We start from the raw sequence: 23,973 nt of genomic DNA on the forward strand, positions 1-23,973 counted from the left end.
TTGATTTCAGAAATTCCTTTCTTGCTAACCTCAACAGAGCCTCTAGATTTCCTGGACATCCTCATCTATGACCTCATAAAAGACAATTTTTCACCCACAAACATTAGACGTGGTAAAAAGTCAGGCTGAAATCTTATACAAATGGCCAAGTTAATGCACAAAAATCACTGTCTAAAGATAATAATATTTAAAAAGCCACAATTAAGAGAACTGGTCCAAGTACCACAAAAGTATCTTATGGAATAAATCCTTAAACAGATCTAAAACTGTGACTTGAAATCACACAGTTGCCTTCTGATACTTTATAAATCAAATGATTAATTCAACAGTTATTCATCAATCCCCAATTAAAACTCAGGCACTGTGTCCAGAGCTGGAAATCTAACGATGAAAGATGTTGCCGTTTATTCTACCAGATCTCAGTCTAGGAGGAGTGGAAAGATACACAGGCAGACACAAGACAGTATGGAGCAACCAATGACTCAGATCTGAGTACATCTAATGAAAGTATGGAGCCAGGACTCCAGGTCTAGTTTGTATGGTCAACAAGGACCTCCTGAAGGAGTTACCTCAGTCAGCAGGGGGAGGGGATAGGAAAGAAAAGGCATTTCAGGTAGACCTGGAGACAAAAGAGACAATAAAACAAAGACATAGGACAGAGAAACAGTCAGATGATGTAAGTTGCAGGACTACACAATGTGAAAGAGATGGAACCCTGCGTTCTGAAGAACATGGCTGGACAAGGCTCAGGGTCTGAAGTCAGACAATTCATATTGGATTCCCAGGTCCACCACAAGTGTGCCCTGCAACCTTCGATAAGTTAACTTGCCTCTCCATGCCTCAGTCTTCTCAGCTGTGAGATGGGGTAATGGCATCTACTTTCCAGGGTCATCATTCCTGGTTTTAGCACTGTATGCCCAGTGTCCCGGGAAGGATCCCACCAAGTCCAGAACAAACAGTGATGGGTGGTCACCCTACGTGTGAGGCAAGTAGCCCTATGCCTGGGATAGAGGGACTGCTAAATAAGTGTTAGGGTCCAGCTTCTCCCAGGAGATGGAAGGACTAGGTATCCTCCAGCAACTTCTTCTTGCGCCTAGACAAATGGTTTCATTTATAAATTACCTGAAGGCTCCTGGAAGGTGAGAAAGGAACTAGCCATCCTGGCAATGCCCTCAAGGACACAAAGCAGACAAGTGAGATGCTTCAGGAAAACGCCAAGAGGGAGATGGAACTTGCTCATTAAGACACCTGACCCTGTGGAAGAGGCCTGAAATTTCTGAGGAAAAGATCTTGGTTGGCTCCCTAGTTCTCTCTCCCCAGACCCTGATGCCAAGCTCAGCACCTCCTCCCCTGGTCTGAGTTTCGGTTTCATCAAAAACTTCCTGAGGTTTTGTGGGGTTAGTTGAACATTGACAGATTCTTCAAAGCCTGGAATTCACTCCCGGAGCCAAAACCAGCCAAGTTTCTATGGGGCTAGCACTGCCCCTGGAGAGGGTCACAGGGTTCCACCACACCTAGACTGATTGATCTAACCTTGCCCCAAGCTTCAGACAACAAGACAGAAAAAGAAAAATAGATTCTCAAGCTGGGTCCTACGTCCCTAGCCCCCATTCCCGGGAGAGCGGGAGTGGGAGTGAATGGCCTGGATAAAAGTCAGGCCAGAGAGTCAGAGAATGAAGTGATATGCAGAGCAGCTGGAGAGAGGGGGGAAAAAACTAAGCGGGATAAAAAGGGCCCAAAGTTTTAACACTTTGAATGACATGTGGCTCGAATATTTTCAAAGAGAACAAAGGCTTAGGTAAATAAATAGTGTGGAAGACAAGAGCAAAAATGAATTACAGAAAATCCCACAAGGAATACACTGGCATTTTTCAAAAACTGCAGTTGAAATGACATCTCTGTTTCAGCAGAGCTCAAGATTCAGCCCTCCCCTTCCACCTACACACCTGCCCTTGACATCCACCTTCCCAGGATAGCAGCCCCGCCAGGCTCTACTCTCTTGGCATTGCTGGCCCTGGGCCATGGCGGGGGGGGGGGGGGGGGGGAGGGGGGTAGGCTGTAAGGGCACCAGATTTCAGAGAGACACTTCCAGCTGCATGACCTGGGGCAAATGAGTGGAGTTCCCTGAGCCTCTAATACCTCATCCGTAAAAGGGAAATGATGATTTCAAAGTAAAAGTGTAAAAATACAATCTTGTTTTGAAAGAAAAGTGCTGACACATGTTAGACCCTGAATAATATCCTCTCCCTCCTCTGCTCAGTAGGATTCAATTCCATAAACCTTTACTGAGCACGACTCTCCAAGAGGCACCGTGCTCAGCGCTATAGGCGAAATATACCTGAAAAACCCACTGTCCTCAAGGAGCTGAGTCTCCTGGGAGCCAAGGATGCTGGTTTCCAGCAGCCTGACCAGGGCTGCCACAGGAGCCGCTCCAGAAATAATGCTTTTTTCTCAACCACGAGGCTGTAGAAATGGTGGTGTGGGTATTCTTAGCGTTTTTTTTGTTTGTTTGTTTGTTTTTCTGGTACACACAAGTACTTATTTCTGTTGGATCTATGCTGTATATCCATCTTATTTTTTATTAAAGTATAGTTGATTTACAATGTTGTGTTAGTTTCTGGTGTGCAGCACAGTGATTCAGTCATAAGTATATACACACAGATTCTTTTTCATTATAGATTATTACAAGATATTGACTATAGTTCCCTGCCCTATACCATAGGATCTGCTATTTATCTATTCTTATATAGTAGTTTGTATCTGCTAATCCCAAACTCCTAATTTATTCCTACCTCCCTTTCCTCTTTGGTAACCATTAGTTTGTTTTCAATGTCTGTGAGTCTGTTTCTGCTTTGTAAATAAGTTCATTTGTCTCATTTTTTAAGATTTCACATATAAGTGATATCACATGGTATTTGTCTTTCACTGTCTGACTTACTTCACTTGGTATGATAATCTCTAGGTCCATCCACGTTGCTGCAAATAGCATCATTTCATTCTTTTTTATGGCTGAGTAGTACTCCATTGTGTGTGTGTGTGTGTGTGTGTGTGTGTGTGTGTGTGTGTGTGTGTGACATCTTCTTCATCCAATTATCTGTCAGTGGGCAATTTCTGTATTACTTTTCATTCTTCCTTTGCTCTCTTTCTTTCTAAATTCCGTATTTCAAAGGGAAGAATTCTTGAGTGATTTACAAAATAACACTCTGTCCACCATCTCAAAGCACCTTTGGGCAAACCTGGAATGTGTCCAAGTCAGTGAATCTCCCTGTGGGCTCTCTGTGCAATGTGGGCCAGAGGCAGCAGCCGAACAGACAATAGGGAGCAGCTTCCTCTGCCAGGCCTTCCAACCTTGTGCTGTCCCAGCACACTTGTTATGCAGTCACTGGGTGCTGTCCCCTCAAGCTGGCCGGTCCTCCTCCTCATCCGCATCCTCCCCACATCCTGCCATCTCCCTGCCAACCTGCAGACTACATTCTGGCAGCCCTGCAGGTGTTCCTTCCCTCTTCATACCATCCTCCTTCTCTGGGGCTGTGTGGCCAGTCTGAATCCGTTTGGGCTCTTATAAATCATTTAAAAGGAAAAGAATTTGCTCAATGTCCTGGAATTTGTTAGAATAAAATTTAAACTACAATGGGGGAAGAAAAGAAAACCTCTAGGGAAAAAAAACAATAGAAAACTAGTAAATTTTGCTTTTACTGTTACCCTGACAGAAGGAGGAACATACAAAAACACAAACTATTAAAGGGTTCAAAGTCATTTTCACAGTTCATTAAAATACTGATCCATAGTCAGTTATCAGGACTTAGGTGGGAAGGTTTGGTATCCATTCCTCCTTATTTTTCATTTTTACCTTTTGACCCCCTTCAACCATTTCTCCCATCACCCCCACCCCCTGCCCCTGGCAACCACCGATCTGTTCTCTGTATCTATGAGCCTGGTTTTTCTTTTTTTGTTTCTTTTTTTCTTTTTTAAATTCCACTTGTAAGAGAGATCATACAGTATTCATCTTTCTCTGACTTATTTCACTTAACACAATGCCCTTGAGGTCTGTCCACATTGTTGCAAACGGCAAAATTTCATTGTTTTTTTTTTTATGGCTGATAATATTCCATTGTCTATTAACTGCATATAAGATCCACTGAAATTTAATTTTATGTAAGGTATAAGGCAAGAGAAGAAATTCTTTTCCCATATTGATATCCAATAAACATGGCACTACTTTATTGAAACAAACTATCCTTTCCTCACAGCTCTGCAGTACCGTCTTTGTCATAAATTAAATGTCCACACATGGGTGACTATTTCTAGACTCCTTAATCTGTTTTCCTCTGGCCTGTTTACCTTTGCCCCAATACCAGTATTAATTACTTACAAGTTTTGATATCTGCTAGTAGTAAGTCCTCCCAATTTTGTTCCTCTCCAAGGTTGTCTTGTTCATTATTGGCTCTTTCCATAGAAGTTTCAGAATCTGATCATCAGTTTCTACCTCACTGCACACAAATCTGCTAGAATTCTGAACTGGACTCATTGAGTCTATACAACAAACTAGGGAGAACTGTCATACTTGTATCACATTGAGCCTCCCAGTCAATGAACATCACATATCCCTCCATTTATTTGTGTCTTCTTTAGTTTCTCTCAATACTGTTTTATAGCTTTCTTCAGAGAAGTCTCCTACATCTTCAGTTAAATTTATTCTGAAGTATTTAATTTTTTTATATTACTGTAAATCATGCTATTTAAAATTTTATTTTTTAAATGTTTGTTTCTGGTTTATAGAAATGAAATTTATTTTTATCTTGACTTTTTAAACAGCTAAATTGCTTACAAATTTTAATATTGTATCTATTTTTTTTATTTTTCTATATGTGTATAATCATCTCACCTATGATGTCAGTTTTCTTTCTTGTAATCCTTATATTTTTCATTTGTTTTTCTTGACTTACTGCATTGGCTAGGCCCTACAATAAAATGTGGACTAGAAGTGATGAGAGTGGGAAAGTTTTATTTCACCATCAAGTCTGATGTTTGAATCAAGTTTTTTGTTTTGTTTTATTTTGTAGATACCCTTAGTCAGAATAAGAAAGTTTTTTTCTATTCTTCATTTGCTAAGATTTTTTTTAAGTCATGAATCTGTGTTGAATTTTATTTGTGAAAGGCTTTTTAAAAAAAAACAACTATTAATCATATTATTCTCTTTTTTAATACAAAATTGCATGAATAGTTATTTTCAAATGATAGAATAACTCACTTTGGAAAACTTTTGGAAATTATCTTTTCAAATATAGCTTCTGTCTTATTTTCTATCTCCTCTCATTATGAGATTCCAGTTATATCTCTGCTAGACCCCTTTACCATGCCCCATATATTTCTTATATTTTTTTGTGTATTTTCCAGACTTTTGCATAGTATACTGCAGTATGGATATTTTTATGACCTGCTGTTCAGTTCACTAATTCTCTCTTCAGCTATACTGAGTCCGCTGTTAACTGTATACCATCTTTTCAGTTCTTAATTTCAATTATTACAATTTTTGTTCTAGAATTTCCATTTGGTTCTTTTATATCTCCCAGTTCTCTGAATTCTCCATCTTCTCCTAAAATCTCCTGAACATATTACTCAAGGATATTTTAATGTCCATATACAGTACTTCCAACATCTGGCTCTTCTGTGGGTTTAGTTTTTTGTCATGATTTATGAAAATTATTGTATTTTGAATGCTTAGGTTTTTTTTATGCAGAAATTGTATATGAAAATTTTTATTTGTAAGTTGAACCTCTGATTATGTTACCTTCCTCCAGAAAAAACCATAATTTTGCTTCTTGCAGTTAGCTGAAGTAGGGGGAGATTAACTGAATTTAATCAGGTGTTGAGTTGATTCAAAGCCAGGCTTTAGCCCTTGTAAAGTTTGTCTATTTCTAGTTTACTCTTATGATCCCAACTAAAAGCCTAGGATGTTTACCAGTACTCTTCATCCTTAATGATCCCTGAGCTCAAATTGTTGTCCTTCAAGTCTGGGGAGATTACCAAATTGGTGTTTTGCTTACCAGAATCCCAGCTGCAGATTTCAAATCAGCAAATGTCAAGCATGTCAAAGGGTAGAAATCTCAAGACCAATTCTCTGGGCTTCTCTTCTGATCATAGCTCCTCAAGTCAAGTGAATATCTCCACTAAAGACAATAGGCTTTAATGAGAGCCCAGCTTAGAAACTGGATGAATTTCTCTGCCTGCCTTAAAGTTAACAAGTTCTTTATTTTCTTCTGCCAAATACGACAGAGAATTCATTTCAAATTAAAAAAGATATTTCCATACATTTAATTTAGAAATAGGAGAAAAATAAAGAGCATCCAAAATTTTAAACAACTTTTGCCTAATCAATGGATTAAAAAAAAAAAAGCTGTCAAATTCCCTGTCTTTTCACATTCTCTGTGTTCCTTTCAAGGCCCACGGCCACAGCCCTATTTCAGGCTACCCCTTCTCCTTCACTCTTTCCTGTCCCCAATCTACTGTGAACAGAAATACATAAAGCCCTGCTTGGAATGAGTCTCTTGCTTAAAAACACTTTCAGTGGCTTGAAAATGCCCGGGGAAAAGAGGGAGGAACACAAACTTTCCAACAGGGTGCTCAAGTACTGCCATTCTCTCTCCACCTATTTGATCTTAATAGCCTCATCTTCCCGGAATCTTTTATAGATTATCATAGGTTAGGGCCAAATTGAAATGTTTACCATTTCCCAACCCCCTTTCAGTGCCTTCACTTATGCTATACTCTCCATCCAGACTACTCTTCATTTCAATGCTTCCAGTGGAGAAAATACCTACTATTGTGGGTTCCATTCAAAGGTTACCCCTCCCACTTCCCTGAAGGATATGGTAGCTGACATTCTGGGGCTTCTCATCACTTGTTGTGTGACCTTGAGCAAGCTGCTGGAGCTGATGCCAAGATTATACAAGTAGACTATCCAGCTCGTTCCTGTCATGCTGAAGTCACTCAAGGAATATTAGCATCTCTGTCCTTCCCTAGCCTTATTGTTTCTTTCAAAAGGAAGAGACTTCTTCCTTTTGAAATTCCTATAGAACTCTGTCTTCATGTTATGTCTCTATTTCTTTAGATCGCTGACTTTGCCACAATAACTAGTACAGCGCTGAGCATGCTGTTTATAGGCAAAATATTAACTAATGGTTATATTTACTGGGTTAAGTGTTGGGGTCTGAAGTTACAGAGATGAATGTGACCAGAGTCATTGCCCACAAGAAGCTCACAGTCTAAGTGGGGGAGATGGCAACGTAACCATCTATTTCAATGTTTAAACGTTACTGTCTATGTGTTACATTGAATGATAAATATGCACATGGGGAAAGAATCATTAGGCCACATGCCTTAGGCCGAACAAAAAGGTTACATCACAGCAAAGCAGATAATGTCTGAATAACAGCCAAATTATTCGGGCATCTTTAACATACTGCACAGAATTGAATTGTGTGGGTTTTTCTTTACAGCTTTCAGTGGTGAGAGGCCTGAATATAAAAGGTGTATAGAGTCTTCACTCATGGTATTGATACCGGTGGCAGAGTTACCCCTTAGTTTTCACAGTGGTGAGTCACAAGACTGGTACACTTTTAACTCTCCAGGCTAAAGTCAGCCAGGGAAACTCTAACACTAAGATCAACATCCTAACATAATCTCTTTAAGTAAAATATGAGAACCTTAGCTTTCCCTAGATCTGAGTATTTGATTCAAAGATCCTCCATGTTTTCTGTTTTTTGAACATTTTTTTAAAAAGTGGTCTATGGCTAACTCAGTTAACACAGGCTTGGGTAAAGGTTTATGATGGTAAGAGCTAGAGACCTGGAGTCAGACAGACCTTCAAACTTCTCTTCCCATTCCACCACACATGCCTGAGCTGAGCCACGTCTCATTCGGACCTTTGCTGGGGATAGTCAGACTGTACACAGCCTCAGGTTGCTGTCCATATCACACGTTGTATAGGTAAACACTTAGGTAGTGCCCAGCTCATGTGTATACCAGAAATGTACTAGATCAGAAGTGGACCAGAATGGAAGGATTTTTCTTCTTTTTTGGTGGGGGGGTGGTGGTAATTAGGTATATTTTGTTTGTTTAACTTTCTTTTTTTTTTTTTTTTAAGTTGTACTCAGGATTGAACCCAGAATTTCGTGCATGCTAAGCACTCATTCTACCACTGAGCTAAATCCTCCTCCACCCCCAGACTGGAAGAGTTTTTATTGATCTGCTTTTTTTGAATAAAAAGTTTGAAATGCAGTCTTTCAATTAGCCTGGACTCAAGTTTGTTCTTTCGGATTATATACAGGTAACTTTTCACTGTAGCCAACTTAAGTTAAGACCATCCCTCCAACATCTTTTAAGATGCTAGTGGTAAAGTCCATTAGGAGCATGTGTGGACCAAATATGGTGCAGGTGTTCAGGACCCAGTCAAACATAACTGATCAGAAGCTGGTTGTAGGGGCCTGGTTATCTGCATTTTAACTAACTCCTTGGCTGACTATGCATACTCAAATTTGAAAACCACTACAATAAGGAAATAAGGACAGAAATCAGATGTAAAAACCAACAAAATAAAAACATACATCATTTCTATGTTCAAATTAAAATACTTGTTTTTTTTTATTATTTGTATTATGATTTCAATTTACTATGGATAATTGGAAATAATGGAAAGTACCTATCTCCTCATGTTGGCCCGCTATACATTTTCTATTCTTAGTCTCCCGGAAAGAGTAATTTCTAACAAATATGGCAACAGCCGGGAGTTACATGGGAAAACTTGTCATTGCCACCAACAAAACGAAGATGGAATATTTTGAAGCATGGGCACAGAAATCATAAAGGATTCTGGAAGAATATTCAGCAGCTCAGACTACAGTGAGCAGGGGCAGACTTTGTACATTCTCTGTTTGAATTTGAAGAAAGGGATAAAGAGACAGGAGCAGAAATAAAATTCCCCTCACAAAGATCAGAGTGGGTACCAGATGGTGAAAAGTAGCGCTACCCATGCTCAGGCCTGCTGGACGCTGAGACAGAGGAGTCAGAGGCGGGGAAACGCACCTTCCCTTCCCACTGCGCTTCTGCGGGTTCCATGACTGGAGCTGCAAAGGTCGAATGCAAAGCCCTGGCAACAAGTGGGTTATTACTGAATTCCTAGGGCCTGGGAAAACAAATATCTGCTTCATTCCACTGAAGTGAAGCTCTAAGGTTAAAATTAGACAGCATTTTTTTTCTTTTTCTTTTCTTTTCTTTTCCTCCCTCCCTCTTTCTTTCTCTCTCTTTCTTGCCTTCCTTCTTTCCTTCTTTCTCTTTCTTTCACTCTCTCTCTTTCTTTCTTTCCCTCTTCCCACCCCTCTCTCTCTTCTCTAACTGTTCCTTTGGAGTACCACCCATTGGTAGTAAAAATCATAGCTTCACTCCCAAAGGCCAATGCTTCACATAAAACACCTGACATAGTTTTCACATGACAATCAGTGCTGAGTCAGCTATTTGAATAGATAGGGCTGATCAACTTAATTTGAGCATCCAAATTCCTTGACTTGGAATTCAAAGCTTTTTACATTTGAGCTTCTGACTAGGAAGAGCTAGTACTTGTTAAGCGCTCACCATGTGTCAGGAGAAGATGTCTATACCATACAACCACCGAGGAGGCGCTACTGTCACCTCATTTACAGAAAAGAAAGCTGAGGCACAGCTTTCTTCTTAGAGCAGCTAAGTCACTTGTTAACAACAGGAGCTCAGAGCCCATACTGTGGTCCACGGCTCTGATTTCCTGGCCATTTTTCACTGTTCCCCTCACACTTAAATGGCAGCTTGCCATACTGAAACACTCACTGACGGAGTCAGGCCTTTCCACATCTCCGAACTTTTTCACGTTTGAAATGCTCATGCCATTTCCACCTACTCAGTGATGCTTCTCTCCCTTGTCCTGACAGAGCCGGTAGATCCATTCCCTGTGCTTCTGTGACACTTTCCTCATTTGGGCAAAGCAGTGTGCAGGTTAGGTGGGATTTTTCTGCTTACAGGTCTGCCTTCTCCACTAGCTCCTCTAGAGAAAGGACTGGGTCATCTTCCCCCATATCGCCAGAGCCCAGTACAGCATCAGAGGCACATACGGGTCTAACACATATTTGCTGATTGAACGAGTTGCTACCTTGCTTCTTACACCATAAAGTGTTCCCTCACTTCATTGAGGTCTGTTTCCTCAAATGTCACCACTCTGGATTAAACTTTCCAGAACTCTCTCTGCTGGAAGCAACTCCTGACACTCTCCATTGCTTTACACAGATGCATTCTTCATAACACTTAGCAGCACTTGATAAACACATATGCACACACTGACACATACATACGCATACACCCACACATGCATAAACAGGCACACATACACATATATACACACATATACTGGTACACATACAGACACACAAATACACATGCATTCATGCATAAACACACATTTATAAGCATGCACATTTAGGCACATATGTGCACAAAGATGCACAAAACACATGTGTATACATGTGTGCAACACAGACTGAATAACACATGTATGAACACGTGTGTGGACACACAATGACATGCCTATACATGTACACGTGTGTGCATGATACAGTACATATATATAGATAGGGTGCACATACATACACACGTGTTTATATAGGAGTTTATGAACATCCCCAGCAAGACAGAAGCTCTACAAGAGTGAGAACTTGTCTTTATTAACATCATATCCAACACACCTAAAACGATGCCTGCTACGTAAAAGGAAGACATCACATAGTTGTTAAATCAAGGAATGGATCTTTGAATTTCTCTTGCTCACTGCTATCACTCATCATGTAAATCTACTGAGATCACATTATACAGAGCACCGCCAGTCACTGTTCTAAGTGCTTTACAGATATTAACTCATTTATTCTTCAAACACTCTGTGAGGTTGGTGCTTTATTATTCCCATTCCCTAGATGGGAACACTGAGGCATGGTGTGCCAAAGGACTTCCCAAGTTCACAAAGACAGCAAATAGAACCGGGATTTAAATCAGTTCTGTGATCTTAACTACTGTGCTGTGTTACCTCAAGATTTTTCATTTTCATTGTCTTCTGAAGCCAAATTCTTCCATCAGAGTACAGAGTCTGCTAAAGATCAGGGTTAGGGAAAGGCTGGGACAGGGTTGGGGGGCAGATGCTACTAAAATATATAACTATAGACTAGTGCAATTTTTCTATATTCTAGTAATTTTTCCTTTTTAGTTTCTCAGACATCTCCATTGGCTGCAGGATGCCTGGAGGCAATCCTCAAGATTTCCAGTATAGAGAAATAAAAAATTTTGTTTTCTCTTTGCCCTTTATAATGACTCATATGAATGCTTAGTTAAGAGAAAACTGAAAACAAGGAAATGGCGCAGGCCCACAGAGAGATGATAAGGAAGCAGCCAGCAGTTCAGATGCGAGGCTGCTGCCCAGGAGTGATAACTGGAGATGTGCATTTTCCCACCGACAGCTGCTGATGTGCAAGCCCCAAAGCAAACATTAGTGCTCGGGGATGTGGGACGGATGTGCGGCACTGTGTGTTGAGTTTCTGTGCCATGAAAAACAGTGGACCTTTGGGGTAAGCCTCATCTCGCAGCCAATGATGCAAGTGCAATCTTAGACCTTGGGCCCCCAAGCAAACACTTTTCCAGCCATCTTCTACCTTTTGAACTTGGGGTGGGAAGTCCTCCTCACAGGTGGTTGGGAGTAGCAGAACCTGGGGCTGGGTTACCCCGGGTGTTTTTGTTTTTGTTCCCAAGCTCAGCAAAGCAAAAGAGCAGCTCATCTTTTCAGTCATATTAATATATGAGAGAATAAGTAGAAACTTCTGGTTAAAAAGTCCCTCTGGATAAGATTCTGAAGTTGATGAGTTGGTCAGAGATTTGCTTAAGATCAGAGTTTCTGGCCACAGGAACTCACAATGAGCCAAGACATTCTGCCCATTCAGGGGGAAGCCCTTGCTCCATTGTTTGATGCAAAAGCTTCACCAAAGTACACGTGAGGTCACGGGGAGAGATGGACCAGGGTTATAGTCAAGGATCCAACCCTTCCTCAACTTATATCCTTAGGCAAATGCCTTCACTTACTGGAGTATCCGTCTGCTCAACCATTAATGAAGGTAAAAATACCAGGATGGAAAAAAAACAAAAACAAAAACCTTATGGTCATTACTAATCAGAGATAGTAAAAAATGGACTAGCCTTTTTTTTTTTTTTTCCATATTGATGAAAAAAAAATACCAGGATAGTGGTTTGAAAATGGAAAGTCACTACACATAGGAGTTTAATATCAACATGAATTTCAACATTAATCAATGAAGTTAATCAATAAAATTAACATCAACATTAGTATTACTGACCTCTCTACCATGCAGTCAAAAAACAGCCAGCCTGGTCTAATGAGACTGGTCTTATTCCCCACAACTGGGAGAGCCCCAGACACCTGTGCTGTTTTAAGTAGTTTTTATTAAATGACTTCTCCACTCTGGGCCTCAGCATCCTCATCCATAAAATGGGCCTAGAAATATATCCACCTGGAAGAATGTCAAATAGAAGCTCTCTCTTCTGTTTTAGATACAGATGTGTGTGTGTGTAATTACAGGCTACAGGCACATATGGACGTATATAAATACACCAGCAGGACAAGCAGGAGAAGGCGTGTAGGCTCTGGAGTCAGAAAGACTTGGGCCGACAACTCAACTTTATCATTCATTAAAATGTCACTTTGAACAAGTTATTAAACCTTGATCTCCTTGCATATCCAATGCAGAAAACAATGGTAGCTTGCAGTGTGGTTGTCAGCTAATGACACTGACTATCAAAGTGCCCAGCACGAAGCCTGGCACAGAGGGAAATAACAATAACTGTTTTGAACTTTTCAGAAGGAACTTGAATGCCAGGTGTTCTAGTCATTACCAGCTTTTGAGGGAGACAGCTGGTGTACGTTGTGACCACAAAACAAGAGACTCACTCATGTATGGCTTAGAACAACTAGTTTACCTATTTAATAGCCACCCATAGTATAGACTGTAGCCATTAAAAGGGCTACAATGTGTAGAATGGAATAACATATACACATATACACATGGATGTGCACATCTATACACGTGCAATGCATATACAGTTGTCTACACATATACAAACATAAGCACGTGTGTGAACACACCCACTTCTTGCCTTGTTCTTATTTTCCACCGTAGATAGAGTCCCAGATTCCCCAAGCATCCCCTTGTCCTAATTTGGAGATGGTGTAGCATAATGGGGGCATGGCCCTGACCAACAAATTAGGAGGCTCAGTTTCTAACTTCAATTCAGACAGTAATTTGCTGGGGTCCCTTGGATGACTGTTTTTCTGGGCCTCAGTTTTCTCATCTGCAAACTGGAGAATTTGATATAGAAAGTCTCTGAGCAACTTCTTAGTTCCAAAGCCTATGATCACTCATTATCCAAACTGGAGCGTGTATATCAGACTAAACAAGTTACCATTTCAGGGTAGGTACACAGCTGTATATCCTGAGTTGTGGGGCACAGATTTAGACAGGTAGGACATGAGGGGCTGGCTGTAGTTCCAAGGGCCCACACTCCTCCCCGCCTTCTGACCACAGGGTAGAAGACTGGCCTCCCAGCTAAGCCCTCCCCGGCCCCACCCCGACCCCCATCACAGTGCAAAGAAGCACAGTGTTCCAGGAAAGCCTTGGGGCCTGGGGACAGGAAACCCAAAGCCGTCCTTCCCTCCATCCCGTCTGCCCTTCAGCACGGCTCACGCAGCTGCTCTGGTCTCAGGCAGCAGTGGTTCTCATGAAACCAAACCACAACCTAAAACAATAACCTTAAAATCACACTAACAAACTCCTCCTCGCCTGATTCACAGCCAGGCGCTCCCGGAGTCATCCCTGCTCTATCTGCTTGGGCACTGACACCGCTTTTCTCCTTCCAGATTCCGGGACAAGACCTTATCTGCTCTTCTAAGCCCCCTCCATTCCTTGCAGACCGTCTGCCTCTTTGGCTCCACCTTCTCTTTCTTGTTGGATAAGCTCCCTCCTGCCCTTAGCCTCTGGCCGGAGCCTGGGCCTGGCTCCTTCTCAGTACACTTCTGGTTTGTCTGATTTGCCTACTTGAGAGTTGCCCATCACTTCTGCTTCTGACCTGTGTGTGCCCAGTGCCGACCTGTCCCACAGGTGGTCCCTTCTGGGCACCACGTGACAACTCCCACCCTATAACCGGCTTCCCAGCCCCACCCCAGACTTTCAGGCTCAGGATCCCTGGAAGGTAGGTGTAGGAATCTATATTTTTAAAAGGCTCCCCTACCTGGATTTAGCAATCCTTGTTTCGGAGCTTTCAAAATCCTCTCACTTTTATTACCTTAACTCATGGATTCACAGAGGACTGGCTCGGTGGTTCTCTGCTGAATGTTGGGCATAGTGAACATGATTTGGGGGGAAAATGAAATAGGTGAAGGTGTGGCAGAAACACAGCAGGGGGTATAAAATAGGTGAAAGTGTGGCAGAAATACAGCAGGGGGTGATTCACTTTCCCTAAGAGCGGGGTTAAGTTTGGGTATGCCTCCATGGTGGGAGGACATTGGACCTGACTGCTGACGTGTGAGTAGAACTGTCCAGGTGGGGCGGGATATGGAGGGGAGGGTGCCCCAAACAGAGCGAACAGCACGAGCAAATGCAAGGAGGTGAGATGCACGATGTGTTGAAAGAGGCCAAGCGTCTAGTGTGAGACTTGTGGTGAGACAGAAGGGGGGAGCCATCTCGTACTCCCTACTCCACAGCCTCCACTTTATTTTCTTATCCCACAGCTAGTTTCACTGAGGTGTTAATTTCACAAAATATATCTTGACAAAAGTACTAATACATTAGTAAGACCCTTATCTGGGGACTGTTTTTTGGTTTCTACAGAAATGAACTGAATTGATGACAGGACATGGTATCATTGGAAGGGTTTCAGCACAGAGCAGGACTTCCCAGCCCCAGCACTACTGACACTTGAGGCTAGGTAATTCTCTGTTGTGGGGAGTCCTGAGTCTTGCAGGATACTCAGCGGTGTCCCTGGCCTCTGCCCACCACATAACACACAGTTCCCCTTTTCCCAATGACAGTCAACATGTCTCCTGACCTTGCCAGATGTCCCCTGGGGTGGGGGTGGGGGTGGGGAGGTGAAATCACCCCTGGTTGAGAACCACTGGCATAAAAAATAAGAACATGAGCTTTGGAGTCACAATCAAGTTCAAATCTTGCCATGACACTAGTTATGTGATGGTGGAAATGTTACTCTTTCTGCCTTCAATTTCCTCACATACAGAATCAGAAATAACCTCTGCTTCTCTGTGGGAAGCAACAGATAAAGTACGTGAATTGCTGGGCAGAGTACACGGCACATGGAAGGCAAGTAAGAAATGGTCATAACAGTGGTGGTACCAGTAAGAATAGAGGGTCTCTTATAGCTGTTTTATCAAGAATGTTGCTGTTATTATTATTAGGAAAAAAGCCTAACTGAAGCTTAAAGGTTACGATGAATAAATAAATTCCATTTTACCAAGAAGCAATAATAGGGCAAAAAACGTTGCAATGACATGACAGACATCACTTTCTCTAGGAATCTTTTTATAATTCTTCAAGCTCAATTTTGTGCCCATTCTATATTTTTCCAAAGCCTTACATACTTGTAACATATAACAACATTGTTTATTTAACGTTTATTCTCTTTGCTAGACTACAAATTCCCAGAAGTCCAGTTCTCTCTCATAGTCACCTTATATCCCCATCAACCCATAAAGTGGGTCATCACAAATAGATAAATATTTATCAAAAGACTTATTTTTAAATACGTATTTTTTTTAATACTTGTTACTTGCTCCAATGATATTTTAAGGGTCAAATTCAAGGGTACGTTTGATCACATTTTAACAGGTATGCCATTCCATACAGCACAGTGAATAGAAGTGTGAGCTCTGGAATCAGAAAGTGTGGGTTTAAGTCATGCATTTACCACTTACTAACTGTGTGACTTTGGGTGAGTTAGGTAGTCTTTGTGAGCCTCGCTGTTTCATTTGATAAATGGAGTGAAAGAAGGAAGGAAGGAAGGAAAGAAGGAAGGGAGAAATTCCAAATCTTCATTTTGCTTCTGCATCTCGGATGAACAATTTAAGCCAATTCAACATCTGGCCCAGAGGAGCAATTTGAGCCAAATCAAAATCTGGCGAAGAACCCAGTATCTGGAATCTGAGAGTGATGCTAAACCTAGGCACGACGTTTGCTCCTGACCAACACTTGCCAATGTGACGGAACCGCACAGGACACCAGTTTCCAGGCGTGCAGCCCTGGATCGGGGAGTCCTCAAAACAGCTCTTTTGCTTCATGGAGAACTGAATCAGGTGCACCTACTCCTGGGAAGTGGAGAACTGTTTCAGGTATAGGGACAGTTGCCTCTGTCGTGAGAGGTGACTACGTTTCTCAGTTGAATGTCCATCCCTCATGAAGGGGATGCCATTCATTCAGTCATTCACTCATTCACTGACTATGCTCACGTTAATAGTCCTCCACATGTAAAGCACGGTGCTGGTTGCTGGGATGTAAGAATGAAATGGCAGGGGGCTTACTCTCTAAGAGTGTACAAACTAGCCAATGAGGCAAAGTTGCACACTCAAACCTAGGTGACGTGTATAGTAATAGAGGCAAGTCCCAGACATCCCGGGAGGGAGAGGAAGGAGTGCTTAGGTCAGCTGGGGGGCTAGGGAAGGCACCCAGATGAGATGGCCCGGGATTCCAGATGTGGTGGAGAATCAGGAGTTGGTCTGATAGAGAAGAACACTGGCCGGGGAGAGGGGAGGGAGCGCCTGAGACAGAAATCAGGCTGTTATTGCCTTTCAGGACAGCTGGGCTGCCAGAGCCAAGAACAAACCTGGAACAAAGTTAATCCTATTTTTATAAGCTAGAAAAATATCAGCAGCAGGAGCCCTGGCCAGAACCACCCCCACAAAGAGCAAACAAAGCTCCTCCTATCTCCTGGCTGTCTACTGGAGAACTTACTAACCAGCACCTTAGGTACAAAATGTTCTTTTATCTGTGATTTTCTTTTATTCCCACAAGGTCCTTCCTCTTCTTTCTTTCAAAACTGGAAAAAGCACGAGTTGAGTTACACTTGCTTCTTTGATCTTTATTCTCCAGTCCCAGGCTTCCCCAGAGAGTCCAGGAGTCTTTCTCTGGAGCAGAACGCTTACCCCTCCTACCCGCCTGAATGTGGGGGCCATGGTGGGTAAGGCCAGGTCAGCACTTGTAGGGACCATGAACATCAGGGTTGGTTTGTGTGAGGCCTGGATGGCATCCAGTTCCAAAGATAGACTCTGAACCTAACACTTGGAGATCTCTTAGCAGAGAGTTTATCTAACCATATTGTGAGGTTGTTCGTGACCTCAACCTTTACAGAATCTTAAAATAGTGAATCCTGCATTCTGTACAAAGAGTATTAGGGAAAGAAATCTAGGGCAGATTCAAGGAAGGCAGGTAAAGTCCAGAAGCCTGGGATTCTTCCTCAACTGCCGATGCAAAGAGAGGACAGTTCTGAAAAGTCACTCAGAGAACTTCCATTTACAAAGCTCCTACTTTGTGTCAGGCACCGTGATTCGAGAGTGAGAAAATCCAAGAAAGATACCTCATTGTCGTGTGCCTACCGTGTACCAGACGCTACGCCAGTGTGGCTTTACCTATTGACATCTTTAGTTCTCAGAACACCTCTGTGAGAAGGGCACTGCTGTCTTGTATTGAGAAAACTTGGAAGTGTGAAGAGGTAGGATATTTGGTCCAAGGTACACAGGTAGGAAGAATAAGAATTTAAACCCAGATCTTCAGACTCCAAGTTCACAGACCTTGCTGCAGCATTATGATATGCCTCAGGGGCTGGTTGTCTCAAACCCATACTATGAAGTTACAAACATGCAGGCCAGGAGAGAACAATCAGAATGTTCTCTCCAAAAGGTGTGGGGCTTTGGACACTCTGTTCACTGCTGTAATAACCAGTGCCTAGACCAGTAACTGCCATATATGTAAGCATTCAAAATACCTATCTTTTGTGACTACATGGTTGGATGGGTGGATGACCTCTTCAAGACATCCAGACCTCTTTTCCTCTACATCCTGAAAAAGGCATAGGCAGGGTAGGAAATGAGGGAATATGTGCTCCCAGGCCTCCTCTGTTTCCCAGACATCCTAGCCCTAAACTGGCGGTGAGGTGAAGGGAGAGGTGGAGGTCTAAGAAGGATGCAACTTGGTCAAAACTGTTAAGTAGGTCTTTACTGACCCACAGTTGCTGAGAATCGCCCCCCTGTGCCTCCTCGGACACTGCTGGCCTTGAGGTTCAACCTGTTAAGAATCCAAGGTCCTAGTCTCTCTTTCCGCTTAAAGAACTTAATTTGGAAAATACACAGGAAACTCATTCATGTAAGTGCACTTATATTTTTTTTAATGGGAACAAAAAAATCTCAAAGCTTCTAAAGGTAAAATTTCTGTCCCTGAACAACTCTGATTTAGGAAAAGAGGAGGGTCATTTAATGGCCTGGATTCCTCTCAGTGCAATTCAGCCTACACTCTCTGAGTGTCTACAAGGACCAGGCACCACAGCCTCTCCTCCCAGAGGGCATAGTGGGTCCTGGGCCCAAGTAAGAAGGCATGTTCGGCTTGTTCCCGAGGGAGGTCTGGGAAGCTGACCAGGGAACCAGAGTCCTCAAAGTTCCCAAGGTGCTGTCCTCTTTCTTTCAGCACGTGGTGGTCCAAGCCAAGTGCTTGTCACCTGGGTGGGGATGGATGGCTGTCACTGCTGCCTTAGGGATAACTGGAAAAGCATGATGGGGGAAGCTTCCCTGACTTCCAACATGATATGGGATGTCAGGATTACTAGGAGACAAGACACTCCATGTCTGTCTCGACCCCAAGTTCTCTTTGTGCCTGTTCCTAAAAACTAAAATCACGACATTCCAATCAAAAGCACCTATGACCCACATAGAAAAAGGACAGAAACGCCCTTGCCTATAATCAACATTGTCTACCATTCAACAACCCATCTGAAATTATTGGTTGCTTACTATTTCTCAGGCATAGTGTTAGATCCTGAACACATAAAGATGAATAAGACAGACATGTCCACAGATAGTTAAGAGCTATTCTGCTCTGAAAGTCCAGACACCACACAGAAGAAATAGATACAGCTTAATAATCTGCTACATAAGGAAATGGATTAACTTTCACTCTATGGATTAGGGCCATTTCACCTTATTCTTAGCTTATTGTGACTTTATTCATTTAATCAATGTATCAAGCAACTGTAAGAACCAAACACAGGGCTCAACACAGTTTATACAAGATGAATAATATAATGCCCCTGCCTTCGAGGAGCTTACAGTCAGTCCAGTGGAAAAGACAAGCAGATAGAACAGCAATTATAACACAACCATCTCTTCCATAGGGATAGGTAAAAGTTCTGAAAGAAGTATAGCTCAGAGACTTTGAAAGAAATCTAAGTATTCCATGGAAGTCTACATGGAGGAGAAAGCATCGAAGACAGGTCTTCAAGATAGAGCAGAAGTTAGCTAGTGGGCAACACATGTGCAAAGACCCGGCGGTGACAATGCCCAGACAGAGTCCCGGGAGTACAGCTCCTTGTAAGCATTTGGTAGATAACTCTAGGCTATAAATGAGGTATGGACTAAAATATCTTTCAAAGCTTTTTTGACTACAACCCATAGTAAGAAATTCACTTTTATCATGGCCCAGTATACACACAGACACATACAATGGCTATAAAAACGTAAGTTCCCCAAAAAAATGCTTACCCTTACTATATGAGGCATACTCCGATATTTTCTACTCTGGTCAGCCCATTCTATTCTGAAAATCCAATGGTCATAATCTAATAAATTGGTCTCATGAAGTATGAACCATAATTTTAAAAGAAAAGCTGTTAGAAAGAAAGACTAGGAAAAGATACAGCTGTTGTTGAAGTGAGAAATACTGAGAATCTGAACAATGCACTCCCTCCACCCAAAAATACACTGCAATAAGGATGAAGAAGAGGATAGAGTCATCACACTTTACTGTAAACCTTGTCTCATTGTCTGTCTTCCATTTGGGAAAGAAACCTTGGGCTTTTTTTGTTTGTTTTTTAAATTAAATTCGCTCTCCCCTAGTACCATGCCTGGGACATACTAAGCATTCAGTGGGTCTTTGATGAATGAATAAATGCATACAGGAATGCCAGGTTGGAGAGTTACTTAGAAGATGAAATCAAGAATGCACCCAAGTAACTGGGCATAGGGTATAAGCCAAACAGATCATGAAAATAAAAATTAGACTTGGAAGGGTTTTAGAGTATCTGCAGAAAAAACAATACAGGTAAAGATACCATCACTTATGTGATAGCTGAAAGTTAACGTACTTTTCTTAAATTTTCAGTAACCTAAAGAACTATCCAGTTATTTATTCAGGTCTTTTTTTCCTATTATTTCACATAGAGAAATCAATAAAATTATAAGTGAATTCTATAGTTGATGAAAAGTTATAATTCTAACCAAATGCTTTACTGTAAAAAGGCTTTTCTTTACTGTATTTCGAATCACCAGCTCTCCCTCTTTGCTTTAAAAACAGAAATGGGAGTGTCTTCGGTTCTGGGGAGTATTGGTTTGAACACAATGTTGGTGGTGGACATGGAGTCAGAGATTACCTAGTCCTCCTGCGTGGGCATCAATGAGTGAAGCTGCTACTGCAATTCCGGCAGGAAGGCCAAGGTCCTTTGCTGCCTCTGGGGTGAGCCCATTTCCAAGAGAAGCTCCAGGAGGCAGCACTTGGTTTCCTGGGTAGACATGAGAAAAAATAAATACCTGTCAGTTTGAAAAACACAAAAGCAAACAGAAGGTTTTCTTAAGAGAACCTCTCTGCCCTCTCCCCTAGCCTCTGCCTTTTCTCAACTTCATGAAGATAGAAACCATGCAGCCACAGAGAGTCCCTGTGCTCACGGTGACTTGGGTGTATGTCCTTGGTTCCTATAGGTCATGCTCTGGGGTGCTTTACAAAGCCAAGAGCACTAAGGCACCTTTCAAATCAGAGACAGATTCCATTTATGGGAAATTCCAACAGATATAAACACAGTGGCCTCTTGAAGACTAGGTTAAAAGGGTCAAACTGTACCAAATGAGCTTCCTAACACAGAAGCTTTATCAGCATACCTTACACATCACACACACACATCCATACACGCTCCCTGATTAACATATATTCCCAAGGAAGTTGAGAAAATTTACTTATGTACTTGCTTTCTGTCAGAAGATAAGAGAGGGAATTATTTTGTTCCAATAAAGAATTTTTTAAAAGTGTTTGTCAGTTGTAAAAGACAGCCCAGTCTAAACTTTGCAAACTCGACAAGCCAGCTACTTGTTCAACCACACAATACAATTTGAACGATGCTCTTTGGGGTTGTGCAATGCAGTGACCCTGATATTTCCAATGACCTTGAATTCCTGCAGTCAGTTGGGCCTTCAGTTAAGAATTTATTGATTGTCTTGCTTTGTGTGGGCACTGTGGCTCTGTAAAAGGCAGTCCTTGCCCCCAACCTAGTTAGGGAGATGAGATCAAGACACAGAGAACCATGTAAGTCCGAAGAGAATGAAGTGATCCATCTGCTCCTAGGTGTTTAGCAGAACCTGAGTGCCCCTCCCCCTCACCAAGGAATTTAGAATAAGTATTTCTGCACTGCAAGGAGGGGGTGGGGGTGGACCCATATATACGCTAAGATCCCCCTGAGCTCCAGGAGACTCAGATCCTGAAAGTGTGCCATTTGTTCAATGCTAAAATTCCGACCACTTGTTAATTGTTCCATGCAGTTCCAGGGATGGGCAGAGGTGCTTCAGGACTTCAGTGGGTGGAAGAGAGGGTGAGGATTAGAGGGAGACAGAGGGTGAATGGCTCACTGATCTCCTCTAACTGAAAACAGAATACCTCCACAACATCATTTTTACCCATTTATCAAATTTTATCCAATTTGAAAAAGCTTAGCTAAAAAGAGGAAGCAGAATAAGACTGAAACCACTCCATGGCTTCTAGAGCTTCCTTGTTCAATATGGTAGCCACTAGGCACATGTAGACGGAACATGTGAACTGTGGCTGGAGTAACCAAGGTGCTAAATTTTCCACTTAATCTCATTTTCACTCATTTCCATTTCAATTTAAAAACTGATACTCAATTCAGTTACTGAAAAACTTTTACTTATGTTTGGAACAACTTGGGTGCACAAATCTACTTTTTCAATGTTAATTTAAGAAATCCAAATCAAGTATTCACAGTGAAAATTTAGAGTCTGAATGGAGACATACTAAATGGAAAATACATACCAGATGTCAAAGATTTCATATAGAAAAATGAATGTAAAATATCTTACTAATAATTTTAGATCAATTATATATTGAAACAATATTTTGGATATATTTGGTTAAAATCAGATATATTAAAAATTAATTTCACTTGTCTTTTTACTTTCATGTGGCTACTGGAAAATTTTAAATTACATATGTGGCTCGTACTACATTTCTATTGGACAGCACTGATTGGGAGGATAAAGGCAAGATGCTCAAATATGGGGTAGAGAGCACAGAGAACCTCTAGTCTGCTTTGAATGCCCAGACAGCAGAAACCTGCAGGGGAGCAGCGCCCTTAGCTGTGGATGGTCTGGCTCTGGACAGCATCTTAATCACGTCACTTTGTCTAGTATCTAGCACGTAACAGGTAGCATTCCCTTTCACTGAGCACTTCTGTGCCGTGGGCCACGCTAAGGACATAGGCATTTTCTCACTTCCTTGTCACAATAACCCTATGGGAACTTTCCCTATGTAGGTTCCATTACTGTCCCCATTGCACAGATGGATGAGGAAAGTCAGGTTCATACTGGGAAAATAAATTCCCCACAGTCACACAGCATACGTGTTGGAACACAGGCCATGGACTCCATGCTGCTGAATACCAAACAGACATTCTTATTCTTTACATTTTGGTGCAGCTTCGAAGTGATGAAGATATCCAGAAAAGTATATTTAGAACAAACGCTATGTATATGTAAAAACTGGCACCATTTAGAAATCATGCCCACTACATTCAGTTTTTTTTAAAGGGGTTAATTTTCATAGGAAGGTCAAAGGGGGAACTCCTGTTCCACCTTCATCCCCAATCTTCACAAACAGAAAGGCTACAATTTTTATTAAAAAACAAACAAACAAAAATGGTTTGGAAGAGAAAAAGGGTAGGGTACTCTTTCAAGTCTTCTGGACAGTAATTTAGAAAGAATCCTTGGCTGGTGAGGTGCAGAGAGAGCTCTGGGCTTTCAGCCAGAAGATCTGGGTTCAAATTACATGCTGGAGGCACACAGGTGGATTTCCCAGCAGAGGAAGCGCCTTGAGCAAAGGCCAGGAAAGAAGGGAAACCGCCAACAGGGCTGAGTGAAACTGGCACATAAGCTGGGGTGGGGCCCAGCAGAGGGTAGAAAAGGCAGATAAGGTTGAAGAGCAAAGTACGGAAACCCAGACTAAGGTGTTTAAATTTATCATGAAGACCAATACAAGCTTCTGAAAGAGCATTAAGCCAGGGAGTGAGGTGACTGGATTTGCATCTTTTTAAAGATGTCTCCTGCAGCATTGTAGCAGACGACAGAATCTGGTAAGGGAAAACAGTGGTGTAGCTATCTCAGTAACCAAAGAGAAAAGAGGGGGGCCTTCATTAAGGTTATTGGCAGGTAAGGTACAGAAACAGAGGCAGATATGAGAGATTTTGTGGCGCAAGAAATGGCAGGTCGTAGTGGTTGCTTGGATACAGGGAGTGTGGTAGACAGGGAGACATCGCCACCAGGATCCCCATTAAGGATGAACTTGCTTCCCG

The 23,973-nt window shown here is 42.0% G+C and overlaps 1 protein-coding gene across 6 annotated transcripts in view; it reads right to left on the minus strand.

Moving 5' to 3' along the window:
• FGGY (FGGY carbohydrate kinase domain containing) overlaps window positions 1-23,973 on the minus strand; it is a 389,130-nt gene that overhangs the window by 184,874 nt on the left and 180,283 nt on the right. For all 6 annotated transcript variants that reach the window (XM_074376388.1, XM_074376389.1, XM_010949914.3 and 3 more), the window contains one exon: window positions 20,776-20,904. In XM_074376388.1, the coding sequence (XP_074232489.1) occupies window positions 20,776-20,904 (129 nt within the window). The remainder of the gene's footprint in view (window positions 1-20,775; window positions 20,905-23,973) is intronic.

This window comes from Camelus bactrianus, chromosome 13 (assembly GCF_048773025.1).
Source record: "Camelus bactrianus isolate YW-2024 breed Bactrian camel chromosome 13, ASM4877302v1, whole genome shotgun sequence".
Classification (NCBI taxonomy): domain Eukaryota; kingdom Metazoa; phylum Chordata; class Mammalia; order Artiodactyla; family Camelidae; genus Camelus; species Camelus bactrianus.